Source organism: Gymnodraco acuticeps, unplaced genomic scaffold, assembly GCF_902827175.1.
Source record: "Gymnodraco acuticeps unplaced genomic scaffold, fGymAcu1.1, whole genome shotgun sequence".
NCBI classification, from domain to species: domain Eukaryota; kingdom Metazoa; phylum Chordata; class Actinopteri; order Perciformes; family Bathydraconidae; genus Gymnodraco; species Gymnodraco acuticeps.
The window spans coordinates 1,297,380-1,320,324 of NW_022990165.1; the positions used below are offsets into that span (position 1 = coordinate 1,297,380).

At 42.3% G+C, this 22,945-nt stretch overlaps 2 protein-coding genes across 7 annotated transcripts in view; one reads left to right on the forward strand and one right to left on the reverse strand.

Moving 5' to 3' along the window:
* Positions 1 to 401: 401 nt before the first annotated feature.
* ghrhr2 (growth hormone releasing hormone receptor 2) lies at positions 402 to 21,232 on the reverse strand. Its single transcript, XM_034217530.1, has 11 exons — positions 21,179 to 21,232; positions 20,807 to 20,921; positions 20,613 to 20,720; positions 20,146 to 20,255; positions 11,717 to 11,870; positions 11,578 to 11,638; positions 11,434 to 11,500; positions 2,811 to 2,902; positions 987 to 1,116; positions 633 to 674; positions 402 to 535 (listed from the first exon to the last, which is right to left on the reverse strand). The coding sequence occupies exons 1-11, from the start codon at positions 21,230 to 21,232 to the stop codon at positions 443 to 445; spliced, it is 1,026 nt and encodes a 341-aa protein (XP_034073421.1). The 3' UTR covers positions 402 to 442.
* LOC117547045 (microtubule-associated protein tau-like) overlaps positions 15,861 to 22,945 on the forward strand; it is a 60,777-nt gene continuing 53,692 nt past the window's right edge. Inside the window, exon 1 of one of the 6 annotated variants that reach the window (XM_034217501.1) lies at positions 15,861 to 16,004. The gene's annotated coding sequence lies outside the window, so the exon portion shown is untranslated. The remainder of the gene's footprint in view (positions 16,005 to 22,945) is intronic. The other 5 variants (XM_034217499.1, XM_034217497.1, XM_034217500.1 and 2 more) reach the window with 5 other exon arrangements.

Genomic DNA, 22,945 nt, shown 5'->3' on the forward strand with positions numbered 1-22,945 from the left:
TTCACCTAGTTAACTTTTTTATTTGTTATTCATGCATATTTGACTAATCAGCACCCGCCGCCCCTGCAGCTACGCAAAAAACGCAGCATGTGTACAGCTCATGTGTACAGCTCTGAGAATCTGCCTTGGTACAAAGTAGCAGTGAAAACATGGTACGGGATTTCATTGATTTGGGCATTCTCACAATAAGCAAGTGGAATGGGTTTGATAATGAAGCACTGACACAGCGCTCTCCAGAGAATGGATAGACCGATTCACGGACTTTCCACATGGTAAAAATGGAGGCGTCTAAACTAATCATTTTAAAAGGTGGGGGGACTTGTCCCACCCTCATGTAATGGCTGCGACGCCCATGAAATGGTTTATGTGGTTGGATAGCAAAGAGACTTTTTCAAAAATGGAGAACTAATAAGCACCAAACAACGTACAATATATTTTTACTTCAGGGGACATATTCTTGTGTTGGAAGATTGATGGCGTTAGTTTCTGTCTTAGGCCACCATCTTCTCAGTGTCCTCTGGATTTCTTTTTGGACCTGAAAGATAAAAAAGGATGTTGTTAATGCTGTTCATTCTGACACTGATTGAGTTGTACAGTAGTTGAGATTTTAGTTGTATACAAACGTATCTTACCTCTCCATTTAGATAGCAGTACAGCAGAGCAACAATAAAACCCTGGAGTAACAGGAAACAAAAGTGAGGAAAGTGATGTAATTGCATGTATGAATTCATACCAAATGTTAACATGTGTTAGTTGCTGTTGATATGACAGCTAATAGGGGCCTCTAGTTGGACAAAACAATGACTTTTTTTTTCAGAAAAAGATTACCAAATACATTGTCTTTTTTAGACCAAACTTTAATCAAAACAATAATCAGAAAAAAAATTCAGGCAACAAAAAGGATCATTAGTTGCAGCCCAAATGTCTTTTACCAATAGTCCACATATACAGTATTGTTGAATAGATTTATATAATAGATCTGTTACCTGGAAGGAGCCTAAAAGTAACTCAAAGTAGAGTCGAGGCCCCACGCCCAGATGTTCTGGGATCAGAGCAAACACCACGTAGTGAACCCCGAACAGAGGGATGAGCAGCAGGGTGGAGCGCAGCAGCGTCCTGCTGAGGACAGCAGAGGACACTTTATACACTGACAGAGGACAGCAGAGGACACTTTACACACTGACTGAGGACAGCAGAGGACACTTTACACACTGACAGAGGACAGCAGAGGACACTTTACACACTGACAGAGGACAGCAGAGGACACTTTACACACTGACAGAGGACAGCAGAGGACACTTTACACACTGACTGAGGACAGCAGAGGACACTTTACACACTGACAGAGGACAGCAGAGGACACTTTACACACTGACAGAGGACAGCAGAGGACACTTTACACACTGACTGAGGACAGCAGAGGACACTTTACACACTGACTGAGGACACTTTACACACTGACTGAGGACAGCAGAGGACACTTTACACACTGACTGAGGACAGCAGAGGACACTTTACACACTGACAGAGGACACTTTACACACTGACTGAGGACAGCAGAGGACACTTTACACACTGACAGAGGACAACAGAGGACACTTTACACAATGACTGAGGACAGCAGAGGACACTTTACACAATGACAGAGGACAGCAGAGGACACTTTACACACTGACAGAGGACAACAGAGGACACTTTACACAATGACTGAGGACAGCAGAGGACACTTTACACACTGACAGAGGACAACAGAGGACACTTTACACAATGACAGAGGACAGCAGAGGACACTTTACACAATGACTGAGGACAGCAGAGGACACTTTACACACTGACAGAGGACAGCAGAGGACACTTTACACACTGACAGAGGACAGCAGAGGACACTTTACACACTGACAGAGGACACTTTACACACTGACAGAGGACAACAGAGGACACTTTACACAATGACAGAGGACAACAGAGGACACTTTACACAATGACTGAGGACAGCAGAGGACACTTTACACACTGACAGAGGACAGCAGAGGACACTTTACACACTGACAGAGGACACTTTACACACTGACAGAGGACAACAGAGGACACTTTACACAATGACTGAGGACAGCAGAGGACACTTTACACAATGACAGAGGACAACAGAGGACACTTTACACAATGACTGAGGACAGCAGAGGACACTTTACACACTGACTGAGGACAACAGAGGACACTTTACACAATGACAGAGGACAGCAGAGGACACTTTACACACTGACTGAGGACAACAGAGGACACTTTACACAATGACTGAGGACAGCAGAGGACACTTTACACACTGACAGAGGACAGCAGAGGACACTTTACACACTGACAGAGGACACTTTACACACTGACTGAGGACAGCAGAGGACACTTTACACACTGACTGAGGACAGCAGAGGACACTTTACACACTGACAGAGGACAACAGAGGACACTTTACACAATGACTGAGGACAGCAGAGGACACTTTACACACTGACAGAGAACAGCAGAGGACACTTTACACAATGACTGAGGACATCAGAGGACACTTTACACACTGACAGAGGACAGTTTACACACTGACAGAGGACAGCAGAGGACACTTTACACACTGACAGAGGACAGTTTACACACTGACTGAGGACAGTTTACACACTGACTGAGGACAGCAGAGGACACTTTACACACTGACAGAGGACAGTTTACACACTGACTGAGGACAGCAGAGGACACTTTACACACTGACTGAGGACATCAGAGGACACTTTACACACTGACAGAGGAGAGATGAGAGTTACCTGTACAGCCGGGTGTCACTTTGGTTCACATGTGTGGCCTTTGTCTTCTGAACGATGATCCTGCTGATGTTCAGGAAGATCCCAAGGTTTACCTGTTGAGTATTTTATCACAGTTACTGCAGACTCAATACACAATGCAATATTGCTCTTTCCTCATTTCAAGTCTGAGATGATTCTTCATTACAGCAGCTAAAGCGCATTGTTGACCATGAATTACAATGTTAGACAAGAAACAAGGAAACAGGCATTTAAATAACATTACAATTACTGAAGACAACATCTTGAACACCATTTAATGTACAATTTGTTTTGGATTACATTCTTTAAAATGATGAGACATGTACCAATTTGATGGGCATTTGTTTAATATTGAATGTCTTCTGTAGGAATAATTTATCCATGAAAAACAATATGTCCATTAAAAAAAATCAGTCTGACAAATCAACACATTTGATTAAAGGTATGGGTGAAACTTTTGGCCGAGAGTTTGATGAGATTATTGTTCCCACTTTCAGGTAACCTACTATAAATATGAAGCTACAGCTAGCAGCCAGTCACTTAGCTTAGCATAAAGACAGGAAAAAGGGGGAAACAGCTAGCATCATGTCCAAATATAACAATCAATCTCAAAAGCTCACTCGTTATTAATTTAGTTTTTTTTTTTAACTGTACATGTTTGTTGTCTGTTTAATTTTGTAACATACTTATTAGACATACTGTATACAGTGTTTCCCTAGGATGGAGTCATAGCAGCGGTGCTAAGGCACGTGGGCCCAGCATAATGAAGCGCATATCATTTTTTAGTGTGTGCACGTGCGAAGTGTGCCCCGCCAATTTGTTTCTATGTGTCTGCCAGCACAAGAAAGGCTCTTGAGGCCTAGTACCAGGGCCGGTTCTAGCCAATTTGCTGCCCTAGGCGAGATTTTATAAAGAATAAATGAAAAATCACTACAAAAACAGAAACTTATTGACATGGTTAATATACGTCAAAATGGCTTCAAATGTATTCAGTATTATACGAACATGTTTGAATTTGAAAATGCTTCAATCTGGTACACTTTGAGCACACAATTACTAGAGACCTGATCTAGGGGGTACAACTCTAAAACACCCATATGAAAAAGATCGGTTTACATTTTAATAATCAAATAAGTGTGAACATGACCAATATACCATAGCCAATGACAAATAAATGTAGCTTATTTTTGTTTATTTTACCAGTTAACATTTATTTTTATGCATATTTTTGTATCTCCAACTTTAAACGATATTTTTGGTTTACTGTCCTATACATTGGAATGATTTCAAACCTGTTTTTATTTATCCTAATAATTATAAAGGAGTGCCTTGGAAATATGTGTTTACATAATTTGTCAAAACGTTTTAGACCCACTGAGATAATTTAAAAATTAACTATCTAAACACTCAAAGAGTCCTTTACCTCACTGAGCCTCTCAGTCTGACAGGAGAGCTCTCCTCCACCCTGGTTGTAGAAACATCTACTTCTTATATCCGTTAGCGCAGCTAGCACCAGATTCTAATAACAACAGCGCCGGTACCGGTGTGCCCTCTCTCCCTCGCACTTTGGCTGTGAGCGCCTGATAAGCCAACATCGTACAGGGCAAATGAAGTGTAACCGGGGTAAAAAGGGTGTTAGGCTACATTTACTTAATTAAGAATATTGTTACATCAAGGCTGAAAATTAGGATGAGCGCCAACAGTCAAAAAAATGTTCTCCCCTCCCAGAGCTACCAGCGCAGCCCCCCCCCAGATCTATGCCAAAAATCGGCCCTGCCTAGAACATACAGTGACAATGTCTCAAGATTTAGCAAAAATACACCTTTATTGAACACACAGTAACACAAAGACTACAACTCCACATAACAAACAATAAAAAATGAATGAATGAATATGTGCACACCGTCACCAACCACAGGGATCTCACACCACACTACCAGCCCCCAAAACAGACAGGGAAACAGAGCCTAAAGACACACACTAATCAGCAATTAGACACAGGTGGGGGGGACAACACAGGGCACCAGGTGCACACCAGGTGCACACAAACAGACATGGGGGAAGGGGAACACTTTTCAACATAAAACCAGCAAACAGAGACAGACAAACTAAAACACATACAGATGCACACACTACATAGGCTACATTTCGCCACCAACAATACACAATTCGTAGCGTTACATTTCCTCACCCCTCTCCCCTGGAAGCACAGTGTCCTGGAAATCCTGGCTTCCCTACAAGGTTTCTGCTTCCCCTTGTGCAGCATTGTTTCCTCAGGGGGGGGCGTGAAGTCAGAAAGAAGCTTCCCTTTCTTTCTCTTCGGGATCTGATTCTTCCTCTCCATGTGCTCCTGCTGTCTGACGCGCTCTCTCTCCTGACGGACCTTCTCGGCCATTTGCACCCGCTCCTCCTCAGCCAGAAGAGCATCTTCCTTGTCTTTAATTTCCTTCTCCTCTGCCAGTTTCTTCTTAGAGAGCCGGGACTGCGGCCTCTAGCTGAGCGGGATCCGCCCGGGACCGCTGCAGTTGCATCAGAAAGGCTATCTGCTGCTTCATATGGATGAGCTCCCTATCGCGCTCCTCCTTCTCCTCCGTGCTGCACTGCGCTGCACTGCACTGCACTGCTCTGCCGTCTTGCCTCCGGAGTCTCTGTTCCTCTTTTATCATGGATACCTGCTCCTCCATGTTTCTCAAACGGCACTCCTCCTACTTCTGATATTGCATGACTGACTTCATCATCTCCTTCAGTTGGTCAATCCTGTCCCCTGGTTTACCAGCCGTGGCCCCCTGGTCAGCTCCAGGCATAGCCACACCGTCATCTGGCTCCTCTCTTTGGTCGCTCTTCTTTCCTCTCTGCATTTTTCCCTCCTCACTTGGTCAATCCCACTTCCTACACCAATTGTGAAGCTGACAATTGATGGTGTGGGCATTTATTAAATCAGACACAATGATTCACAGCCTCAATCCTGCCGAATATGTGCACAGCGTCTCCAACCACAGGGATCTCACACCGTCTCCAACCACAGGGATCTCACACCGTCACCAACCACAGGGATCTCACACCGTCACCAACCACAGGGATCTCACACCACACCACCTGCCCGAAAACAGACAGGGCAACAGAGCCTAAATACACACACACACACACTAATCAGCAATTAGACACAGGTGGGGGGGGGGGGGGAGGAGACAACACAGGGCGCAGGTGCACACAATCAACAGCAACAGACATGGGGGAAGGGGAACACTTTTCAACATAAAACCAGCAAACAGAGACAGACAAACTAAAACACATACAGATGCACAACTACCTACACTTCGTCACCAACAAAACTACACAATTCGTAACGGAGGCCGAGATCTATGGCCCCAAAGATCACCTCCGTAACAGACTGGAACAAGAAAACCAGTGTTTTTGTACCTACTAGTACTTCCAAACAAAGTAGGCATTTTCTTTGTGCCACTGCACCTCACAAATAAACAAGGACATTTAATAATCAGACCCCGCAATAAAATAAATCTAGTTTCACTTTAGTTTTCCAAGTAACTCAACTCAAACTCACTAAGTCACTCACTCAGCATTATCAGACAGGTTTTTAGGAATATGAGCATGTCCACATTTCCAGGTAGAAGCTGGGATGATTTTTTTTTTTTAAATCGCGGAAGATTTTGTCAATCTCACGACAGTATTGGGACGTTTAGTTATCGCGATATTCGGTATATCGTTACATCCCTACCTATATACAAATAACAGCTGCACCGCCGCTATTTGTATGTAGGGGAAACACTGCTATATAAATGTGGTATGCATGGGTCGATTGTAACAAAAAATAACTGTACATTTTAGAGGGAAATATTAGACTTTTTCTTCACTTCATTTAGCTTTAGAATCTTGCAGATTGCGATGAATTATACAATCTACAAACTAATTGATATGATGTGTTTATAGGTTAAGTAACTGGGCAGCATATTAAGAAAATGTTCCAGCAGTGTGAAAGTGAATGAACACATCAACTCATTCATAACATTTTAGTCTATATTATTCTGGAATGGGCATATTAGTTTTGATAATTCTGCATAATTAATACTTTTGGTACTTTGAGTTTCCTTAATGCTCAGATGTTTGAATGTATTCCTAAGTAAGGACAGAATAGGCTTGTTTGAGACGCGTTGCGGCTCACCTCGAAAGTAAACGAGAATAGCCGATCGTGGTCTCAAAAAGCTCGCCTGAAGTCGGACAGCTCCGAGTCGGCATCTTCATCTTCTTCTCTCTGTTTTTTGGCGGATTGCAAACAACTTTAAGGTGCATACCGCCACCTCCGGAGTCGGCTTGACTCGGTTTGCATTTATAAAGAATGCACACATGAGTTTAATCGTTAATGTCAGATATGTACTAAGTAAATACATTTGTTCCTGCTCAAGATTAGATTCAACTTTATTGTTATTGCACATATTACAGGTACTGAGACAACGAAATACAGTTTAGCTTCTAACCAGGTGCAACAAGCAGTAAAGTGAAAAGTAATGTACACAATAGACAGAATAAAATATAGAATGAATTGAATGATGAATAAACAGTGAGGGATATGAATACACTAGATATCAGCCTGAGAGCAGTATGAACAGTGTGTATGAATATGCTAAGATATATAAAGTATGAAAACGGTAAGCAGTGCAAATATAGTATAAAATATATAGATATTAATTTCATGATGATAAACATTGTGGAACAATGATGAAAAATGGGAATGGATGTGGCGACGTAAAACTGACACAAAACAACAACAAACTTTTGCCGAGCCAATTGGAGAGTTTCATCAGCAGCACGTGGTAAAAACCACCAATGAGCGCTCAGCTCGAGATACCAGCGAGTCGTTTCCCATCAAGCATTTCGCTTCCGCAGCCCGTGGAGAGGAACTGCGCAGCCTCGCCGCGCCGCGCCTCGCTCTCAAGGCTGCGGGCGTCTTTGTCCCGCGAGATTTCAACGTCTCATGTAGGCGAGCCTCCAGAGCAAGTCGGACAAAATGACTAACCATCATGCAACGCACTAGCAAGACGTTGATCCCAACTGCGCAGGTCTCGCTTGTCTCAAACAAGCCTAATATGTTTACCTTACGGCCCCTACACACGGCGGTGTGCATTGTCGCTTGCCGGTGGGCATGTCTGAAGCTAGACCAACAACCAATCACCTGAATCTCCCGCCCCGGACACACAAGCAGCGGTTTGATTGGCTAGAGCTTGTACTGGCATATGATTCGATTGGCTGACGCTTCCGTCGAAGCGTCAAAAGTAGAACGTTTTACGGAGCGTCCACACTACAGCTTCAAAAAAAGCTTGGAGCTGGGCGTGTCTGCAGCTTGGGGATTTTATTCAAGCACCGCGACCAACAACCAATCACATGAATCTCCCGCCCCCGACATACAAAGCAAAAACCCCCGGGGATTTTATGGGAGCAATATATATATAAACTCCCCAAACAGGCGAAAACCTACCAGTTTCACCCACTGTCTCTGCCACCTCCCTCCATGCCTGGTTCCTCCGGTTTGTATCCGGGTAGGTGAAGAAGGTCTGGTCATACAAAACCGGGTGATTCGCTACGGCGATAATTAGTTTCTCCTCCATCTTTTTTTGAAATATAGAAATGAACGGCGGGATATCTCTCCCAGCTTAGACGCCCGCAGCCGAGAGCGAGGCGCGGCGCGGCGAAGCGGCGCAGTTCCTCTCCACGGGCTGCGGAAGCGAAATGCTTGATGGGAAACGACTCGCTGGTATCTCGAGCTGAGCGCTCATTGGTGGTTTTTACCACGTGCTGCTGATGAAACTCTCCAATTGGCTCGGCAAAAGTTTGTTGTTGTTTTGTGTCAGTTTTACGTCGCCACATCCATTCCCATTTTTCATCATTGTTCCACAATGTTTATCATCATGAAATTAATATCTATATATTTTATACTATATTTGCACTGCTTACCGTTTTCATACTTTATATATCTTAGCATATTCATACACTAAGATTGGCTACGGCTTGAGGTGTCAGATTTTCCGAAACGGGATTTGATTGGCTGGCGCTGGCAACTCCGGCTAGGGTTGCCAACCGTCCCGTATTAGCCGGGACGTCCCGTATTTGAGCCAAAAGGGGCGTGTCCCGTACGGGACTTGTTAACTGTGATGGTTATTCTCGCGTCCAGGAAAGAGAAGCTTAAAAAGGAGACTAAATGGAGTCTCTGAGATGTTTTCAAATTGGTACTTTAATTAATAAAAAGCGTGGTAAAGTCACAAACAGGATATTGTCCGACAGAAAAGCAGCTGTCTCTGGCCCTCTCTAGCAGAGAAAAGAGGCCGAACCGCTCAGGTGCTGCTGTTATATAGCTTCTGCAGGCTCCTCCCTGCGGGCCGGCCCTCCACATCTTAATGTCCGTTGTTACGTTTAAACAGAGGATTCAGGCATTGTACATTCAATACATACTTAAACACGCCTCTTCTCCTCATATTGTCTTTCATCACTTTTCCTTTAACACATTCTAAACGTTGTAGTTAATATTCTAAAAAATACAGAAAATACTTCACGGCTGGTTTGGTTTCTGGTCATTCCGGATGTTGTCACATCTTACCCACGTCTGTAAACAATAACTTTATTCAAATAAACTATACCTTCATTTAATATTCAGCAATAATAATACGTCTATAGTTGCAGTGTTAAAATCAGTAGGTTTCGGTGTGCATCACTCCATGTCATTTCGCTACTAAATAAACCTCTATAAGAAATGGTAAACTAGCCACATGCTAACCGGAGATGAAGGATTTTCAGAATAAAAGCTTAACTGGTTGTGCACAATAATTTTCTGGTTTTTCAGTATAAAACAGCATTTAAACTGAAGGTACATTTAAGGTACATTATGCCATCAAAACGTTGATTTTAATTTCTAACAGACTTTGTTTGTCCCGGATTCCCGTGTAAAGGGAAAAATAAAAAATATGTTTCTGTTTGCGCGCAATGCAGTGTGTCTGGCTGCGTGCCTGTGTGTTTGTGTGCTGTATGCGAAGGGCACTAGGACCGCTCAGTTGACAGGGCAGGCACAATGCTGGCACGTGTGTGTGTGAGATTTTCTCCGGTGGGCCGCGGGCGCGGCATCATTGTTTGTGTGGCATGTCAGCCTGTTCAGTCGTGTGGGAAAATGAGCGCTGCTGGTGGAGGAGGTGATGATGAAAGAGGAGAAGAGAGAGAGGATGTGGTTATGGGCCCTTCTAAAAAGAAAAGACTTGTGTCTTACAGCAAACAGTGGAAGAAAAACACAGTTGGGTAAAGCCCCCGTGAGTGGAGATCTGTCTCGGGTCTTCTGTGTGTGTGTGTGTGTGTGTGTGTGTGTGTGTGTGTGTGTGTGTGTGTGTGTGTGTGTGTGTGTGTGTGTGTGTGTGTGTGTGTGTGTGTGTGTGTGTGTGTGTGTGTGTGTGTGTGTGTGTGTGTGTGTGTGTGTGTGTGTGTGTGTGAGTGAGAGAGTCAGCAGCTGATTGATGGGAAAATGCTGGGAAAATGGTTGGTTGAAGGATAACATTAAGTCTAATAATGATGTACCGTGCATGTTCACATCATGTAAACTTTGCATTACTTAATACCATTTTTCAAATATTTATTTTTTAACATTTTGGACAAAATAGCCAATTGTACATCGAGGTGCCCAGATGTCCCTAGTGCCCACCTATCCGATTTGAACATGCTGATGTACAATGTGATGTAGTAGCCTAATGCAGGTGTAAGACCATTGTGTTTGTATTGTGTTATAGGTATGCATAGTTTTCTATGCATTTTGAGGGTTTTGGGGGGGTTTGACCCCTCGAACCCTAGGGGGCTGGCTCCCCCAAAAGAATTAAATAACATAGCCCTAACCCTAAAACCGAAATAAAGTAACAAAAAAAAAGTAACTAAATCCGCCAGAAACCCGAAAATCTTCCCGGGCACGCGAGCGGGGGACACATGCCTGTGTCCCGTTTTTTCATTTCTGGAAGTTGGCAACCCTAACTCCGGCGTCTCCGGCGTCAGAAGTTGAACATTCAACTTCTGACGCCGGAGACGCCGGAGACGGACCGCTATGCTACCCACAATTCAGTTCGGCGAAAAAGCGAGGCAACGTGACGTCACCCCATTCAAAGTGAATGGGCAGATTGAAGCTGTCGACGCTGTAGTGTGGACGGGCCGTTACAGCGAGCACCGCGAGAAAAGCTACGCTTTGCTCCCACAATGCAGTTCGGCGAGGCGTGACGTCACCCCATTCAAAGTGAATGGGCAGAAGCGTTGAAGCGGCAACGCACGCCGCCGTGTGTAGGGGCCGTTATAGTATTGCTACTTATTCTGCAAAATAAAAGAGAGTGCTTCTTTCACCACAGGTGGTATCAATCTTTTCGTGTAACTCTTGGGATTAAAGTATATAGCCTTATTTCCCCAAAATATTGAGCTATCCCTTTAAAAAAGAAAGCAAGAAAGCTTCCTCTGGGGATTTTGAACATTTCCGCTTTTAACGGAGCGAAAATGAAACCGTTAAAAGCGGAAATGTTCAAAATCAATCCCAGAATGTAGTTCTTGCTGGAGATATATGTGCTGAACATGTGCTTACAAAGATGGAGAGCAGGATTGGAATCTTGATAATCCACCACAAGCGGCTCTCCAGGTTATCCCAACACCTGCACATACAGAAATGACCCTCCATTAACATCAAATAATGATATGAAAATCTGAGAGATATTTGCACAATACTGACCCCTCATCATCAAGCTGATTCTTCAGCAGGGCCCAGATTACAAGAGTCACCGAGGGAGTACCTATAAAATCAGATCCTTAAACAGCAATACAGGTGGATAAACATTAATACAGTCAGTATAAATCTAAATACTGCAAACCCCAGCCGATGACAGCGTAGACCCTGAAGAGCTTGGTGGTGTGAGAGAAGGTGAAGAGCAGCAGGCTCTGCAGGTACAGACCCTCTACCAGCAGCCAGCAGAAGTTACACAGAACACAGAAATGGAAGAACGTCACAGCCGCTTTGCACCAGAGCTGAGGAGAGATAAAGGGTTTAACATTACAGAACAGTTTAAAAACAAAGCATTTATCATTCTTCCAAAAGTTGTGCCTTACATTAATGTAATGTATCTGTTAAAAATCTTCTCAAAGATTGTTGCTCAACCCTGTCAGAGACTTTATGTTTCAGCATACCATAATAACCTAGTGAGGCTGTCCAACAACATCATCTCGGACCCAAACCATGTTCTGAACAGCGAATATGAACTGCTACTGCTATGGGAGATACAGGGTCCCACGATGCAATAAAGTCACACTGAAGCACTCCTTTGTGCATTAGTCAATCCTCACAGTAAATACAGAGCTGATCCCAGATCAAATGCACGTTGAAGGCACTTTGAGCATGTTTTCTCTCAGTTACCTCATTCACACCAACGCAACTCCGGTTCAAGAACCGTGCTAGAGCTTTTCAGGTTCAGAACCGGTTCAACATCCGGTTTCACTATGAGTGGTCGCATTTTCGAGAGCTCCCGCTTTGGCGGTTATTCCTCACGATTTTTTACATATTTCATCCTCCTGACAATATGGATTATGGACTCCTACCTCAACTCATCAATGAGGCAACACCACTTAGAGAAGGAGAGTAATGAAAGCGGGGATAAAATGAACCACAATGATTTTTACCTTCTCAACGGCTGGGAAAGGAAACACCTCGCTTTTGGAAGTGCAAGCATTCATGCATTATTAACTGCAAACCCGACGCGAAAGTACTTACCCCCGTCAGGCAAACTAGACCGAAGAAGTATGATCGTCTTGGTCTTATTGTTAGCGGGAGACATCCATCTGAATCCGGGCCCGGTGCAGACAAGAAGCCAGTCCTGCAGGCTCGATGAGCTAGCATCTCAATTAGCATCAGAACTAGCATCTCTTCCGCTGCAACAACAACTACGCGACGACAACAGAGACCGTGGAGACAGCGGAGACCAAGGAATAAACGGAGACTTCGAGATTCCCCCGGGGACGCCTCGGCAGACAAACACGCATGAGGCAGTGACGAGAGGAAGAGAACCGAGATCCGAGGGAACAAATATCCGCCATGTTGTTAGCCACCCTGCTAGCATATCAACGGCTAAAGCTACAACGGAGCCTCCCTCCCACCACCCCACCAGAGCTCAGTGGTACACAAGTTGAAGAAACATGGCTTGGTTTCAAAAACAAATTCTCTGCAATACTCAATGATTTGGCCCCCCTAAGAACAACCAGGGTAAAAAATCGCGCTGAGCCGTGGATGCACTCCGGCATACTGACCGCCATGAAAACCAGAGACAAAAAAATGCTCTGAGTTTCATAAAAGTCAGTCAATGCTTTCCAAAAGCACGAGCAGTGAACTCCAGGCCCACGTGACTGAACTCAAAATTGAAAGAAACAGACTAAGAAATGACGTAAGCTCCATGATCAAAACTGCCAAAAAGAATTTCATCAATGTCAAAACTGAGGAAAACAAAAATAAACCCCGTGAACTTTGGAAATTACTCAATAACCAGCTTGGCTGCAGTAAAAAACTCAAAACGAGATTTTCTAACTTAAACATAAAGACAGATAACAGGCTCATCACAGACAAACTGGATGTGGCCAAGTACTTGAACATTTTTTTCACAAACATAGCCACAACTCTTGTAAATAAATTACCCTCCCACTCGGGGCTTTTTGGAGTAGATCACATCATGACCTACTACAAAAACCTAGGGGTACGCAAAGATGATTTCAGTCTAGCAAGGGTAACAACAGCAGAGGTACTCATTAAACTGAGCGCCTTCCAACCTAACAAGGCCACTGGCCACGACAATATCCCCTCCAAATTCCTCAGAGACTCAGCAACCGCCATCTCACCAGTCATAGCTCACATAATTAACCTCTCCATAAAACAGGGAAAAGTACCCAAAGACTTCAAAATTGCAAGAGTAACCCCCCTGCACAAAAAGGGCAGCAAATTGGACCCAGGCAACTACCGCCCTGTTTCTATACTTACCTCCATCTCGAAAGTCATGGAAAAAATAGTATATGAACAGGTCGAAAAGTACCTCGCGGAAAAGAAACTAATCTATGAATTTCAATCTGGCTTTAGAACATCCCACTCCACTGACACATGCCTTCTTTATTTGAGCGACCACATCAAACAAGAGGTGGACGAGGGCAAGTACTGCGGCATGGTGATGCTGGACCTACAAAAGGCTTTCGACACTGTCAATCACGCCATTCTGATTGACAAGCTAAAAGCCATTGGTTTTGATAAACTATCGGTGAGCTGGATGCAATCCTACCTGGAGGGGAGAGAACAGATGGTGGAGGTAAACGGTACTCTGTCCCCCCCCCCTCCCAGTGAGCTGTGGTGTTCCACAAGGAAGCATATTAGGTCCGTTACTGTTCCTAATTTATGTAAATGACATGTCATCAGCATGTGACTGCAACTTGTTCCTGTTCGCGGACGACTCAGCCCTGCTGGTCTCTGACAGGAACAGGTTGCAGGTTGAAAAAACCCTCAGCTCCGAGCTCGGCAGAATCTGCACCTGGCTCGCCGATAATAAATTATCATTACACCTGGGTAAAACAGAGTCCATTCTCTTCGGTTCGAAACATAATCTCAGCAAATCCGACGACTTCTCAGTTGCAGTGGGCGACATTATTGTCACAAGTAAGAAGGAAATTACATACCTAGGATCTATTCTTGAGGCAAACCTCTCCTGTGACAAAATGGCATCCAATGTAATAAAAAAAGTCAATCAAAGAACTAGATTCCTATACCGGATCTCCTCTCTGGTAAACAAAAACACCCTGAAAACTCTGGCAGGAGCACTCATTAAAGGGTACTATGACTATGCTTGCACGTCATGGTACCATAGCACCTCCAAGGCGCTAAAAATAAAACTTCAAACATCGCAAAATAAACTGGTCAGACTACTGCTTGACCTTTCATCTAGAACCCACCTCACCTCTGCCCACTTTGACAACCTAGGATGGCTTAGAGTAGACGACAGAGTACAGCTACTTGCAATGGGCTTGGTCTACAAGATCCACTACACCTCTATGGTACCCATGTACATGTCAAAATTCTTCCCAAAGGTCAAGGAATACCATGATCATCATAACACCAGAGGGAGCTCCACAAATCATGTGAAACCCAGATTTGGCACAAAAAAGGGGGAATACACGTTTCGCAATTATGCCACATCAAGGTGGAACGCTCTTCCCACAACTGTAAAGGAAAGTAAAACTATACTTACCTTCAAAACCTCTCTTAAAGAGCACCTTCGGGGGAGAGCATTGCAAAACTGGCCCCGGTAATGGTACAAATCTCAACCTGTCGTTCAATGGACAGCTTCCCCCCCCCCCATCTATGTATATACTCGCATTTTAGACTCTGTTACTAACTGTATATCTGTAGACTTGGTATGTCTTAAATGTCCGGTTAGGATGTATTAGAACGAAATCTAAAATGAAAATTGTAAACAAGTAATCTGTATGTAAAAAAACCTGTATGTAAATTGTAAATAAGCCATCTGTATGTCAAATATGTCTTATATGTCTTAAATGACATGATGAATTGGAAATGGAGGACCCTGATGTAAACAAGACGAAAGTATTTCTCTGGTCTGCATCCCCTTAATAATTGTATGTTTTGAGCTGTACTGTACTGTACCCAATATACCCGGTCATCGTTTGCGTCATGACGTAACCGTTTGCGTGCCTGCTTCATAAAGCCAAACCGCGCGGAAACCCCTCACAGCTGACACCGACAACAACAACAATGGCCGATTGTGCTCCAGCTTCCTCTGTACCTCTTCGGAAGACCAGATTCCCAGTAGGTCGCTGGTCTCTTCAGTGGACCACTGCTGCTTGTTAAGTTTCTCCATCGTTGTGTACAAGCTGGATAAAACGCGGGCTTCTTGTTGTTGTTCAGGAGTTGATCCCGCCCCTGCCCCTGCCCCTGCCCCTGCCCCCGCCTCGACGTAAGCGTGACGTATGTGGTGCTTTTGCTCTGGCCGGACAATTTTTTGGTGCTTGAAACGAACCGGATTCCGGAGCTAAGAGGCTGCGGTGTGAAGAGGAAAACCCGGTTCTTTTCAAACTCCACCTCCGAACCGGCCTCGAAACACCGTTGGTGTGAATGAGGTAAGTGATAGTGCTGTTATGTTAAATGTTTGTTGTTTGTTTTTCATGTATTGTGTCTTGACATTTGTCTATGTTGATGTTACACATGGAGCTGCTGTGATGCAAGTCAAATTTCAGACTTGATCTGAACAATAAAGTATTATTGTATCGTATAAATCTTCTGTTGTAGCATAAAAGTGTTAAAGGTCTCCTATTATACTATTTGTAGGCATATACCATAGGTCTCAGATATATAAAAAAACATGTCTATAAAGTGTTTTGCTCAAAATACCAAACAGATCACCCATTCTAGCCATATCTCATACCCCTCTATTTCAGCCCTCTTAAAGAAATGCTGATTCTGGGTCCGTAGATTAATAAAATAAATAAAGGAAAGCCGAGACGAGAGCTCATGCAGGAGAATTCTACCCAGATACTCAGCCAAATGCTGTCATGATTAAACGCCATATTATGTTCCAAAGCACATCAAGGATTTTTTCTGAAACAGTATGAGCTCAAATGCTTTCTCTCTCACGGGTTGTGTGGGGGAAAAGAGAGAGGGTTGTATTTTCAGGAACACATATATAAAGGACATCAAAAAGTGTATTTTGCATTTAGCATGAGACCTTTTAAAGCACGAAAGTATTTTTTTATATTTTGTACATCAAGGTCGGTTTTAAGTGCAATATGGTAATGAACAATGATCTAATTGTTTTAGAGTAGGCCCGTTTAAATGCAAACTCAACTTCAATCAGTCAATCGACAAAAAAAGGATTAGAATCTATTACGAGATAGACTTTTCTCCCGTTCACAAAATGTGACATACACTTCAAATCTCAATTGGTTACTAATGCATATCTTTTTCACAATGATCTCTTTACATTGCAAATTATACTTTATACATTACGTACTTTACACTGTGAGCTTTTGCACATTTTCATTTCTAGCACCCTTATAATATTTCTATTGTCAAGTACTCTATTTTATATGAATGTTTGGAGGCGTTTGCAGTACTTGCTCTCTTACTTTGTTATTTGTCAACTGTTTTTTATTTAAAAACCTACTTGGCAAATTGTATGATTCTTATTGTTTCAGTCATTTACTGAATAAATAGTCACCAACCTGGGTGTTAAAATGGACGCCCATCTGACCTTTGAGGCCCACATTAAACAGCTGTGCAAGAACTCCTTTTATCACCTCAGGAACATCGCCAAACTCCGCCCCACACTCAATCTGTCTGACACCGAAAAGCTGGTCCATGCCTTTGTCTCCTCCAGGCTGGACTACTGCAATGCACTCCTCATCGGGATCCCTAACAAAAGCATCCAGAAGCTCCAATACATTCAGAACAGTGCTGCTAGGATCCTGATGAGGGTGCGCAAATATGATCACATCACCCCCATCCTTAAAGCACTACACTGGCTACCCGTGGAACTGAGGATCGAATTCAAGGTCTCCGTCCTCACCCACCAATGTGTCCATGGAACTGCCCCTCCCTACCTCAAGGAACTCCTCACCCCCCATACCTCCTTGCGGACCACCCGCTCCAGCAACTCCAACTTCCTCAAACCCCCCAGGACTAAGCTCCGTACTATGGGAGACCGGGCCTTCTGCTCGGCTGCTCCCAGTCTGTGGAATACTCTCCCCGACCAAATGAGAGCACCACAGACCGTGGAGGCTTTTAAAAAAGGCCTCAAAACCCATCTCTTCAAAAGAGCCTTTGCCTAGACCTTTTTATCACCCTTTTATTTATTTTTATTTTTTTATTGCTTTTTATTAATTCTACCGTGTTGTGTAATGTTTATTTATACTGTTCATGCTCACTACTTGTAGCACTTTGGGATTTGAAATCAAATATGAAGTGCTTTATAAATGGAACCCATTATTATTATTATTAAAAAAAGGGCAAACATGCAAAACATTTTCAGATTAAAACTTTTGAAATAGGAGGGGTTTTTTGCGCCATACAAAATAATTTGGCATTGCACATGGCTCATGGACATTTGGAATTTCTCAAAAAACACAACAATTGGCAGATTGACCAATAATCATCTTCTATAGATGACTACAAAATGTAGGACACAAAGACAAATTTGCCGATAACGAAAAAAATACTCTTCATAAATAAAACACCCTCATTCAAGCAGCCAGAGACGCTCCGTATCCGACACTGTAGATCAACCTCAGGGTATCAAAGTAGTTTTTCTGGAGGGAAATATGAAATATTGATTAATCAGAGACTTAAAGAACTGAATCTCTGGTTCCCTGCTGGCAAAAGGGATTTGAATCAGATCATAAGGCAAGGCAAGTTTATTTATATAGCACTTTTCAACACAAGGCAATTCAAAGTGCTTTACAAAAAATGAAAGACATTAAGAAAATGGCATTTAAAAACAGTCATTAAAAAGAAAAGCTAATAAAATAAACATTAAAAGAAAAAATACATGGATAAAAGTTACAGTGCAGTCTAAGATATGAATATTTCAATTAAAAGCAGCGACAAAAAGAAAAGTCTTCAGCCTGGATTTAAAAGTAGTAAGAGTTGCAGCGGACCTGCAGGTTTCTGGGAGTTTGTTCCAGATATTTGGAGCATAAAAATGAATAACTGAACGCTGCTTTACCATGTTTAGTTCTGACTCTGGGGACAGAAAGCTGACACGCCTCAGAAGACCTGAGAGATCTGGATGGTTCATAATTTAGCAGTAGGTCAGAAATGTATTTTGGGCCTAAACCATTCAGTGCTTTATAAACCAGCAGCAGTATTTTGAAATCTATTCTTTGACACACAGGAAGCCAGTGTAAAGACTTCAGAACAGGAGTGATGTGATCCACTTTCTTAGTGTTAGTGAGGACTCGAGCAGCGGCGTTCTGAATTAGCTGCAGCTTTCTAATAGATTTTTTTGTGAGACCTGAAAAGACACCATTGCAGTAGTCGAGTCTACTGAAGATAAAAGCATGGACAAGTTTTTCCAAATCCTGCTGTGAGATTAGTCTTTTAATCCTAGATATATTCTTTAGGTGATAGTAGGCTGATTTAGTAACTGTTTTAATGTGACTGTTGAAACTCAGGTCAGAGTCCATGACTACACCTAGATTTCTGGCTTTATCTGTTGTTTTGAACATTGCAGACTGAAGCTCAGCGCTAACTTTTAAATGTTCTGCCTAGTCTCCAAAAACCATTACCTCAGTTTTATCTTTGTTTAATTGGAGAAAGTTCTGACACATCCAGTCATTGATTTATTCAATGCACTTACTCAGTGTTTGAATTGGAGCATAGTCTCCTGGTGAAATTGTTACGTAAATTTGTGTGTCATCTGCATAGCTATGGTAACTTATTTTGTTGTTCTTCATTATCTGAGCCAGTGGTAGCATGTAGACGTTAAAGAGAAGAGGCCCCAAGATGGAGCCTTGAGGTACCCCACATGTCATATTTGTCAACTCAGATGTGTATTTACCTATAGAAACAAAGTTGTTTCTGTCCTTTAAGTAGGATTCAAACCAATTTAGAACTGTTTCCGAAAGTCCCACCCAGTTTTCTATTCGGTCTAGTAATATGCTGTGGTCAACAGTGTCAAACGCAGCACTGAGATCTAATAATACTAACACTGAAGTTCTGCCACTGTCTGTGTTTAAGTGGATGTCATTAAAGACCTTTACAAGAGCAGTCTCAGTGCTGTGGTTTGGACGAAAGCCTGACTGGAACACATCGAAACAGTTATTTAAATGCAAGAAATTACTCAACTGTTGAAAAACAACTTTTTCAATGATTTTACCTAGAAATGGGAGGTTTGATATGGGCCTGTAATTGTTCATTACTGAAGCATCTAGATTATTCTTTTTTAAGAGCGGTTTAATGACTGCAGTTTTCAGGGCCTGTGGAAAAATACCTGAGTGAAGAGATGTGTTTACTATATGAAGTAGATCTGAGGCCATGCAAGGCAAAATATCTTTGAAAAATCCTGTTGGAATAATATCAAGGCAGCAGGAGAAGGATTTCAGATGTTGTATAATGTCCTCTAGGTTTTTATCATTAATCTGATGGAATTGTGTCATGGTGTTTGAATTGATTTTAAGTGGACACAGAGACAACCCATTTGCTGTACGTGATGCAGAGGCACTGACTGCTTGTCTGATAAGGCATGCTGACCTCTCTCCACTGTACCTCTTTGCCCATGTCTCCATCTTCCTCTTCACCTTCATAGTAACAGGCTGTATAATACGGCACGCTGGGCTCACTCCATCCTCGGTCTGTACACTGCCTCGTGATGAGAACTGTGAGGGAAACGTTTCAGGATACTTTAGGATGTTAAAGTCTTAAATAGAAAAAAAAGTTTCTAAACAATCCTTGGAAAGAAATGAAGCATTGTTGTTATGCTATTAGATGTAGGTAACTGAATCAAATGACTACATAAGAGAGAAATTGTGAATAATTGTTATTTTAATTATAGTAGCATTTATGCCGAAAATGTGTCTTTAAATGTACGTTTCATTCATTTAACATCATTTTAACTGACTTTTTTTATTGCATCTAGTATTGACGCAGTCTTTTAAATGTTTTCTTGTTAGAATCCCTTTTTAAAGGTTACTCTGCAGACTTGATGGTGTCTGTGTGTGATATAGAACGTTTACCTGGAGGAGTGTCAGGCTTCAGTAAGGGCAGAGGACAGTGGACAGAGATCATCTGTCCCTCAGAGGCAGACGGCCAACAACTCACTCCGTCCCACTCCGTCACACAACCTTAACATTCAAATACAAAAGAATCACTGAGAAAATCTTTCTATTATGCTTTGAACTTGATTTATTTGTGTCCCTGGATCAGTTACCTGCACTTGTATTACTCGGCTGAAGTGAAGCATCCGTGTTCATCTGTAGTTTACACTCATTTTCTTTATTTTGTATATAAAGAACAATTAAACACTCTGGATGAGTTGACATCGCCTGATAGAAAAAAGAAAAAAAATGGGCACAAAAAAAAAGCGGGTTAATTGAATTGATGCTCACCTTAGTTTTCATTACATTCTACAAAACGTTATGCACAGTATCTCATGGTATACATGTTTTCATCCCCCTGCATCATTGTAACCCACGGTTGTTCTAACTATCATTTAGGGACATTTCCCAAATACATAAATAACGGTTTATAGTAACTGTTGCAGATTTTGTACAATATTTCCTTTTGATAGTTGAAAACTTACCATGTAGCGTGTGATGACCAGGAGGTAAATGGCAGCAGTCAGACTGAAGTCCATCTTTCAATCATTCAAAAGTCAAGTGAAAAACAAACTATGGCTCTCCATCGTCCATCATATTTAAGGTTTTGGTCAAATGAAGGATTGGTAAACTGCTTCCTCGGTGCAGCTGCAGTGATGTGAAGCATTGTAAAACAAACCTCTCTGTTAAGAGGATGACATCACCTGAGCAGCACGACACTAACTGAACAGCAGGAGGAAAAGCTGAAAACAAGGCGACTTCAATTCACTGCAATATTAATGCAGCACACTGTACACATTATAACAGACTCCTTTAGATGAATCGGGTATAAATATTACCATGACATTTCCCCAGATTACTAAGACAAATATTTTTTATTTTATCTAATGTTAACTATTAGTAAATGAAGGAGAAATGAATCGACACATGAGACAAAGTAAGTAAAATAAACGTTTTAAAGTGTATTGCAACGTTTTCCTTCCCCAATTCTTAAAATGTACCATTGTATGATCAAAACATGTCGGTCAAAGGTTTAAAATCTGCATTAAGTTTAATTATTGTATTTATTCCACATGCCATGATTTGTAGTTTATATAATGCAATATTTAATAGAAAAACAACACCTGCTGTGAAACCCTGCAGTACTTCCCTGGATCAATCAATCAATCAATCAATCAATGTTTATTTATATAGCCCAATATCACAAATGTTACATTTGTCTCAGTGGACTTCACAGTTTGTACAGAATATCAGTATGACAATACGACACCCTCTGTCCTTAGACCCTCACATCGTACAAGGAAAAACTTCCAGAGAAAACCCACAGTTTAAAGGGAAAAATGGGAGAAACCTCAGGGAGAGCAACAGAGGAAGGATCCCTCTCCCAGGACGGACAGACGTGCAATAGATGCCGTGTGTAAATCGAAGAGATAATACATTTACAACATAGGTAGACCAAATGTTTGGAAATGCATGTGGCTATAATAAGAAGATGAATCCACGAGGATGTCAGCAATCCTGTGGGAGCCATCAGGGAAGTAGTATGACGAGAGTCAGGCAGGACCACAGTGATAGGTTCAGGCAGGACCACATTGATAGGTTCAGCCACGACTCAAAATCCAGGACTCAGGATGCAGGACTCAGGATCCAGGACTCAGGACTCAGGACCACAGCAACAGGATCAGCCACGACTCAGGATCCCGGCGTAGATAGACACCAAAAAGAAATTTGGGGGAAGCTGGGTTATTCGGAACATGAGAGTACACAGGTACAGACAGACAGAAGGAAGAAGTAAGGTGTCCCCCGACAGTCTAAGCCTATAGCAGCTAAACGTGTCTACGTAAATGGACTCCCTTAGGATAGGTTGAGGGAAAAGGGTAGCAAGCTGTACTGCAACTCTGACTACTTTTAAATCCAGGCTGAAGACTTTTTTTGAATGACTGTTTTTAAATGCCATTTTCTTAATGTCTTTCATTGTTGTAAAGCACTTTGAATGGCCTTGTGTTGAAAGGTGCTATATTAATAAACTTGCCTTACTGATGGTTTTACTGCGAGTCCATTATGGAAGACATAAAGTGATTCTTTAATCTGTCATATAACATTGAAACACTTATAGTTCAACATTTCCCTTTGGGAAGCAGCTACCAATTACTTTTATTATCAATTAATCTACCGAATATTTTCTTGATTTATCAATTGGTCAATGTCAAGCATTAGTGAACAATTGTAATTTGTTATAATATTCATGACAC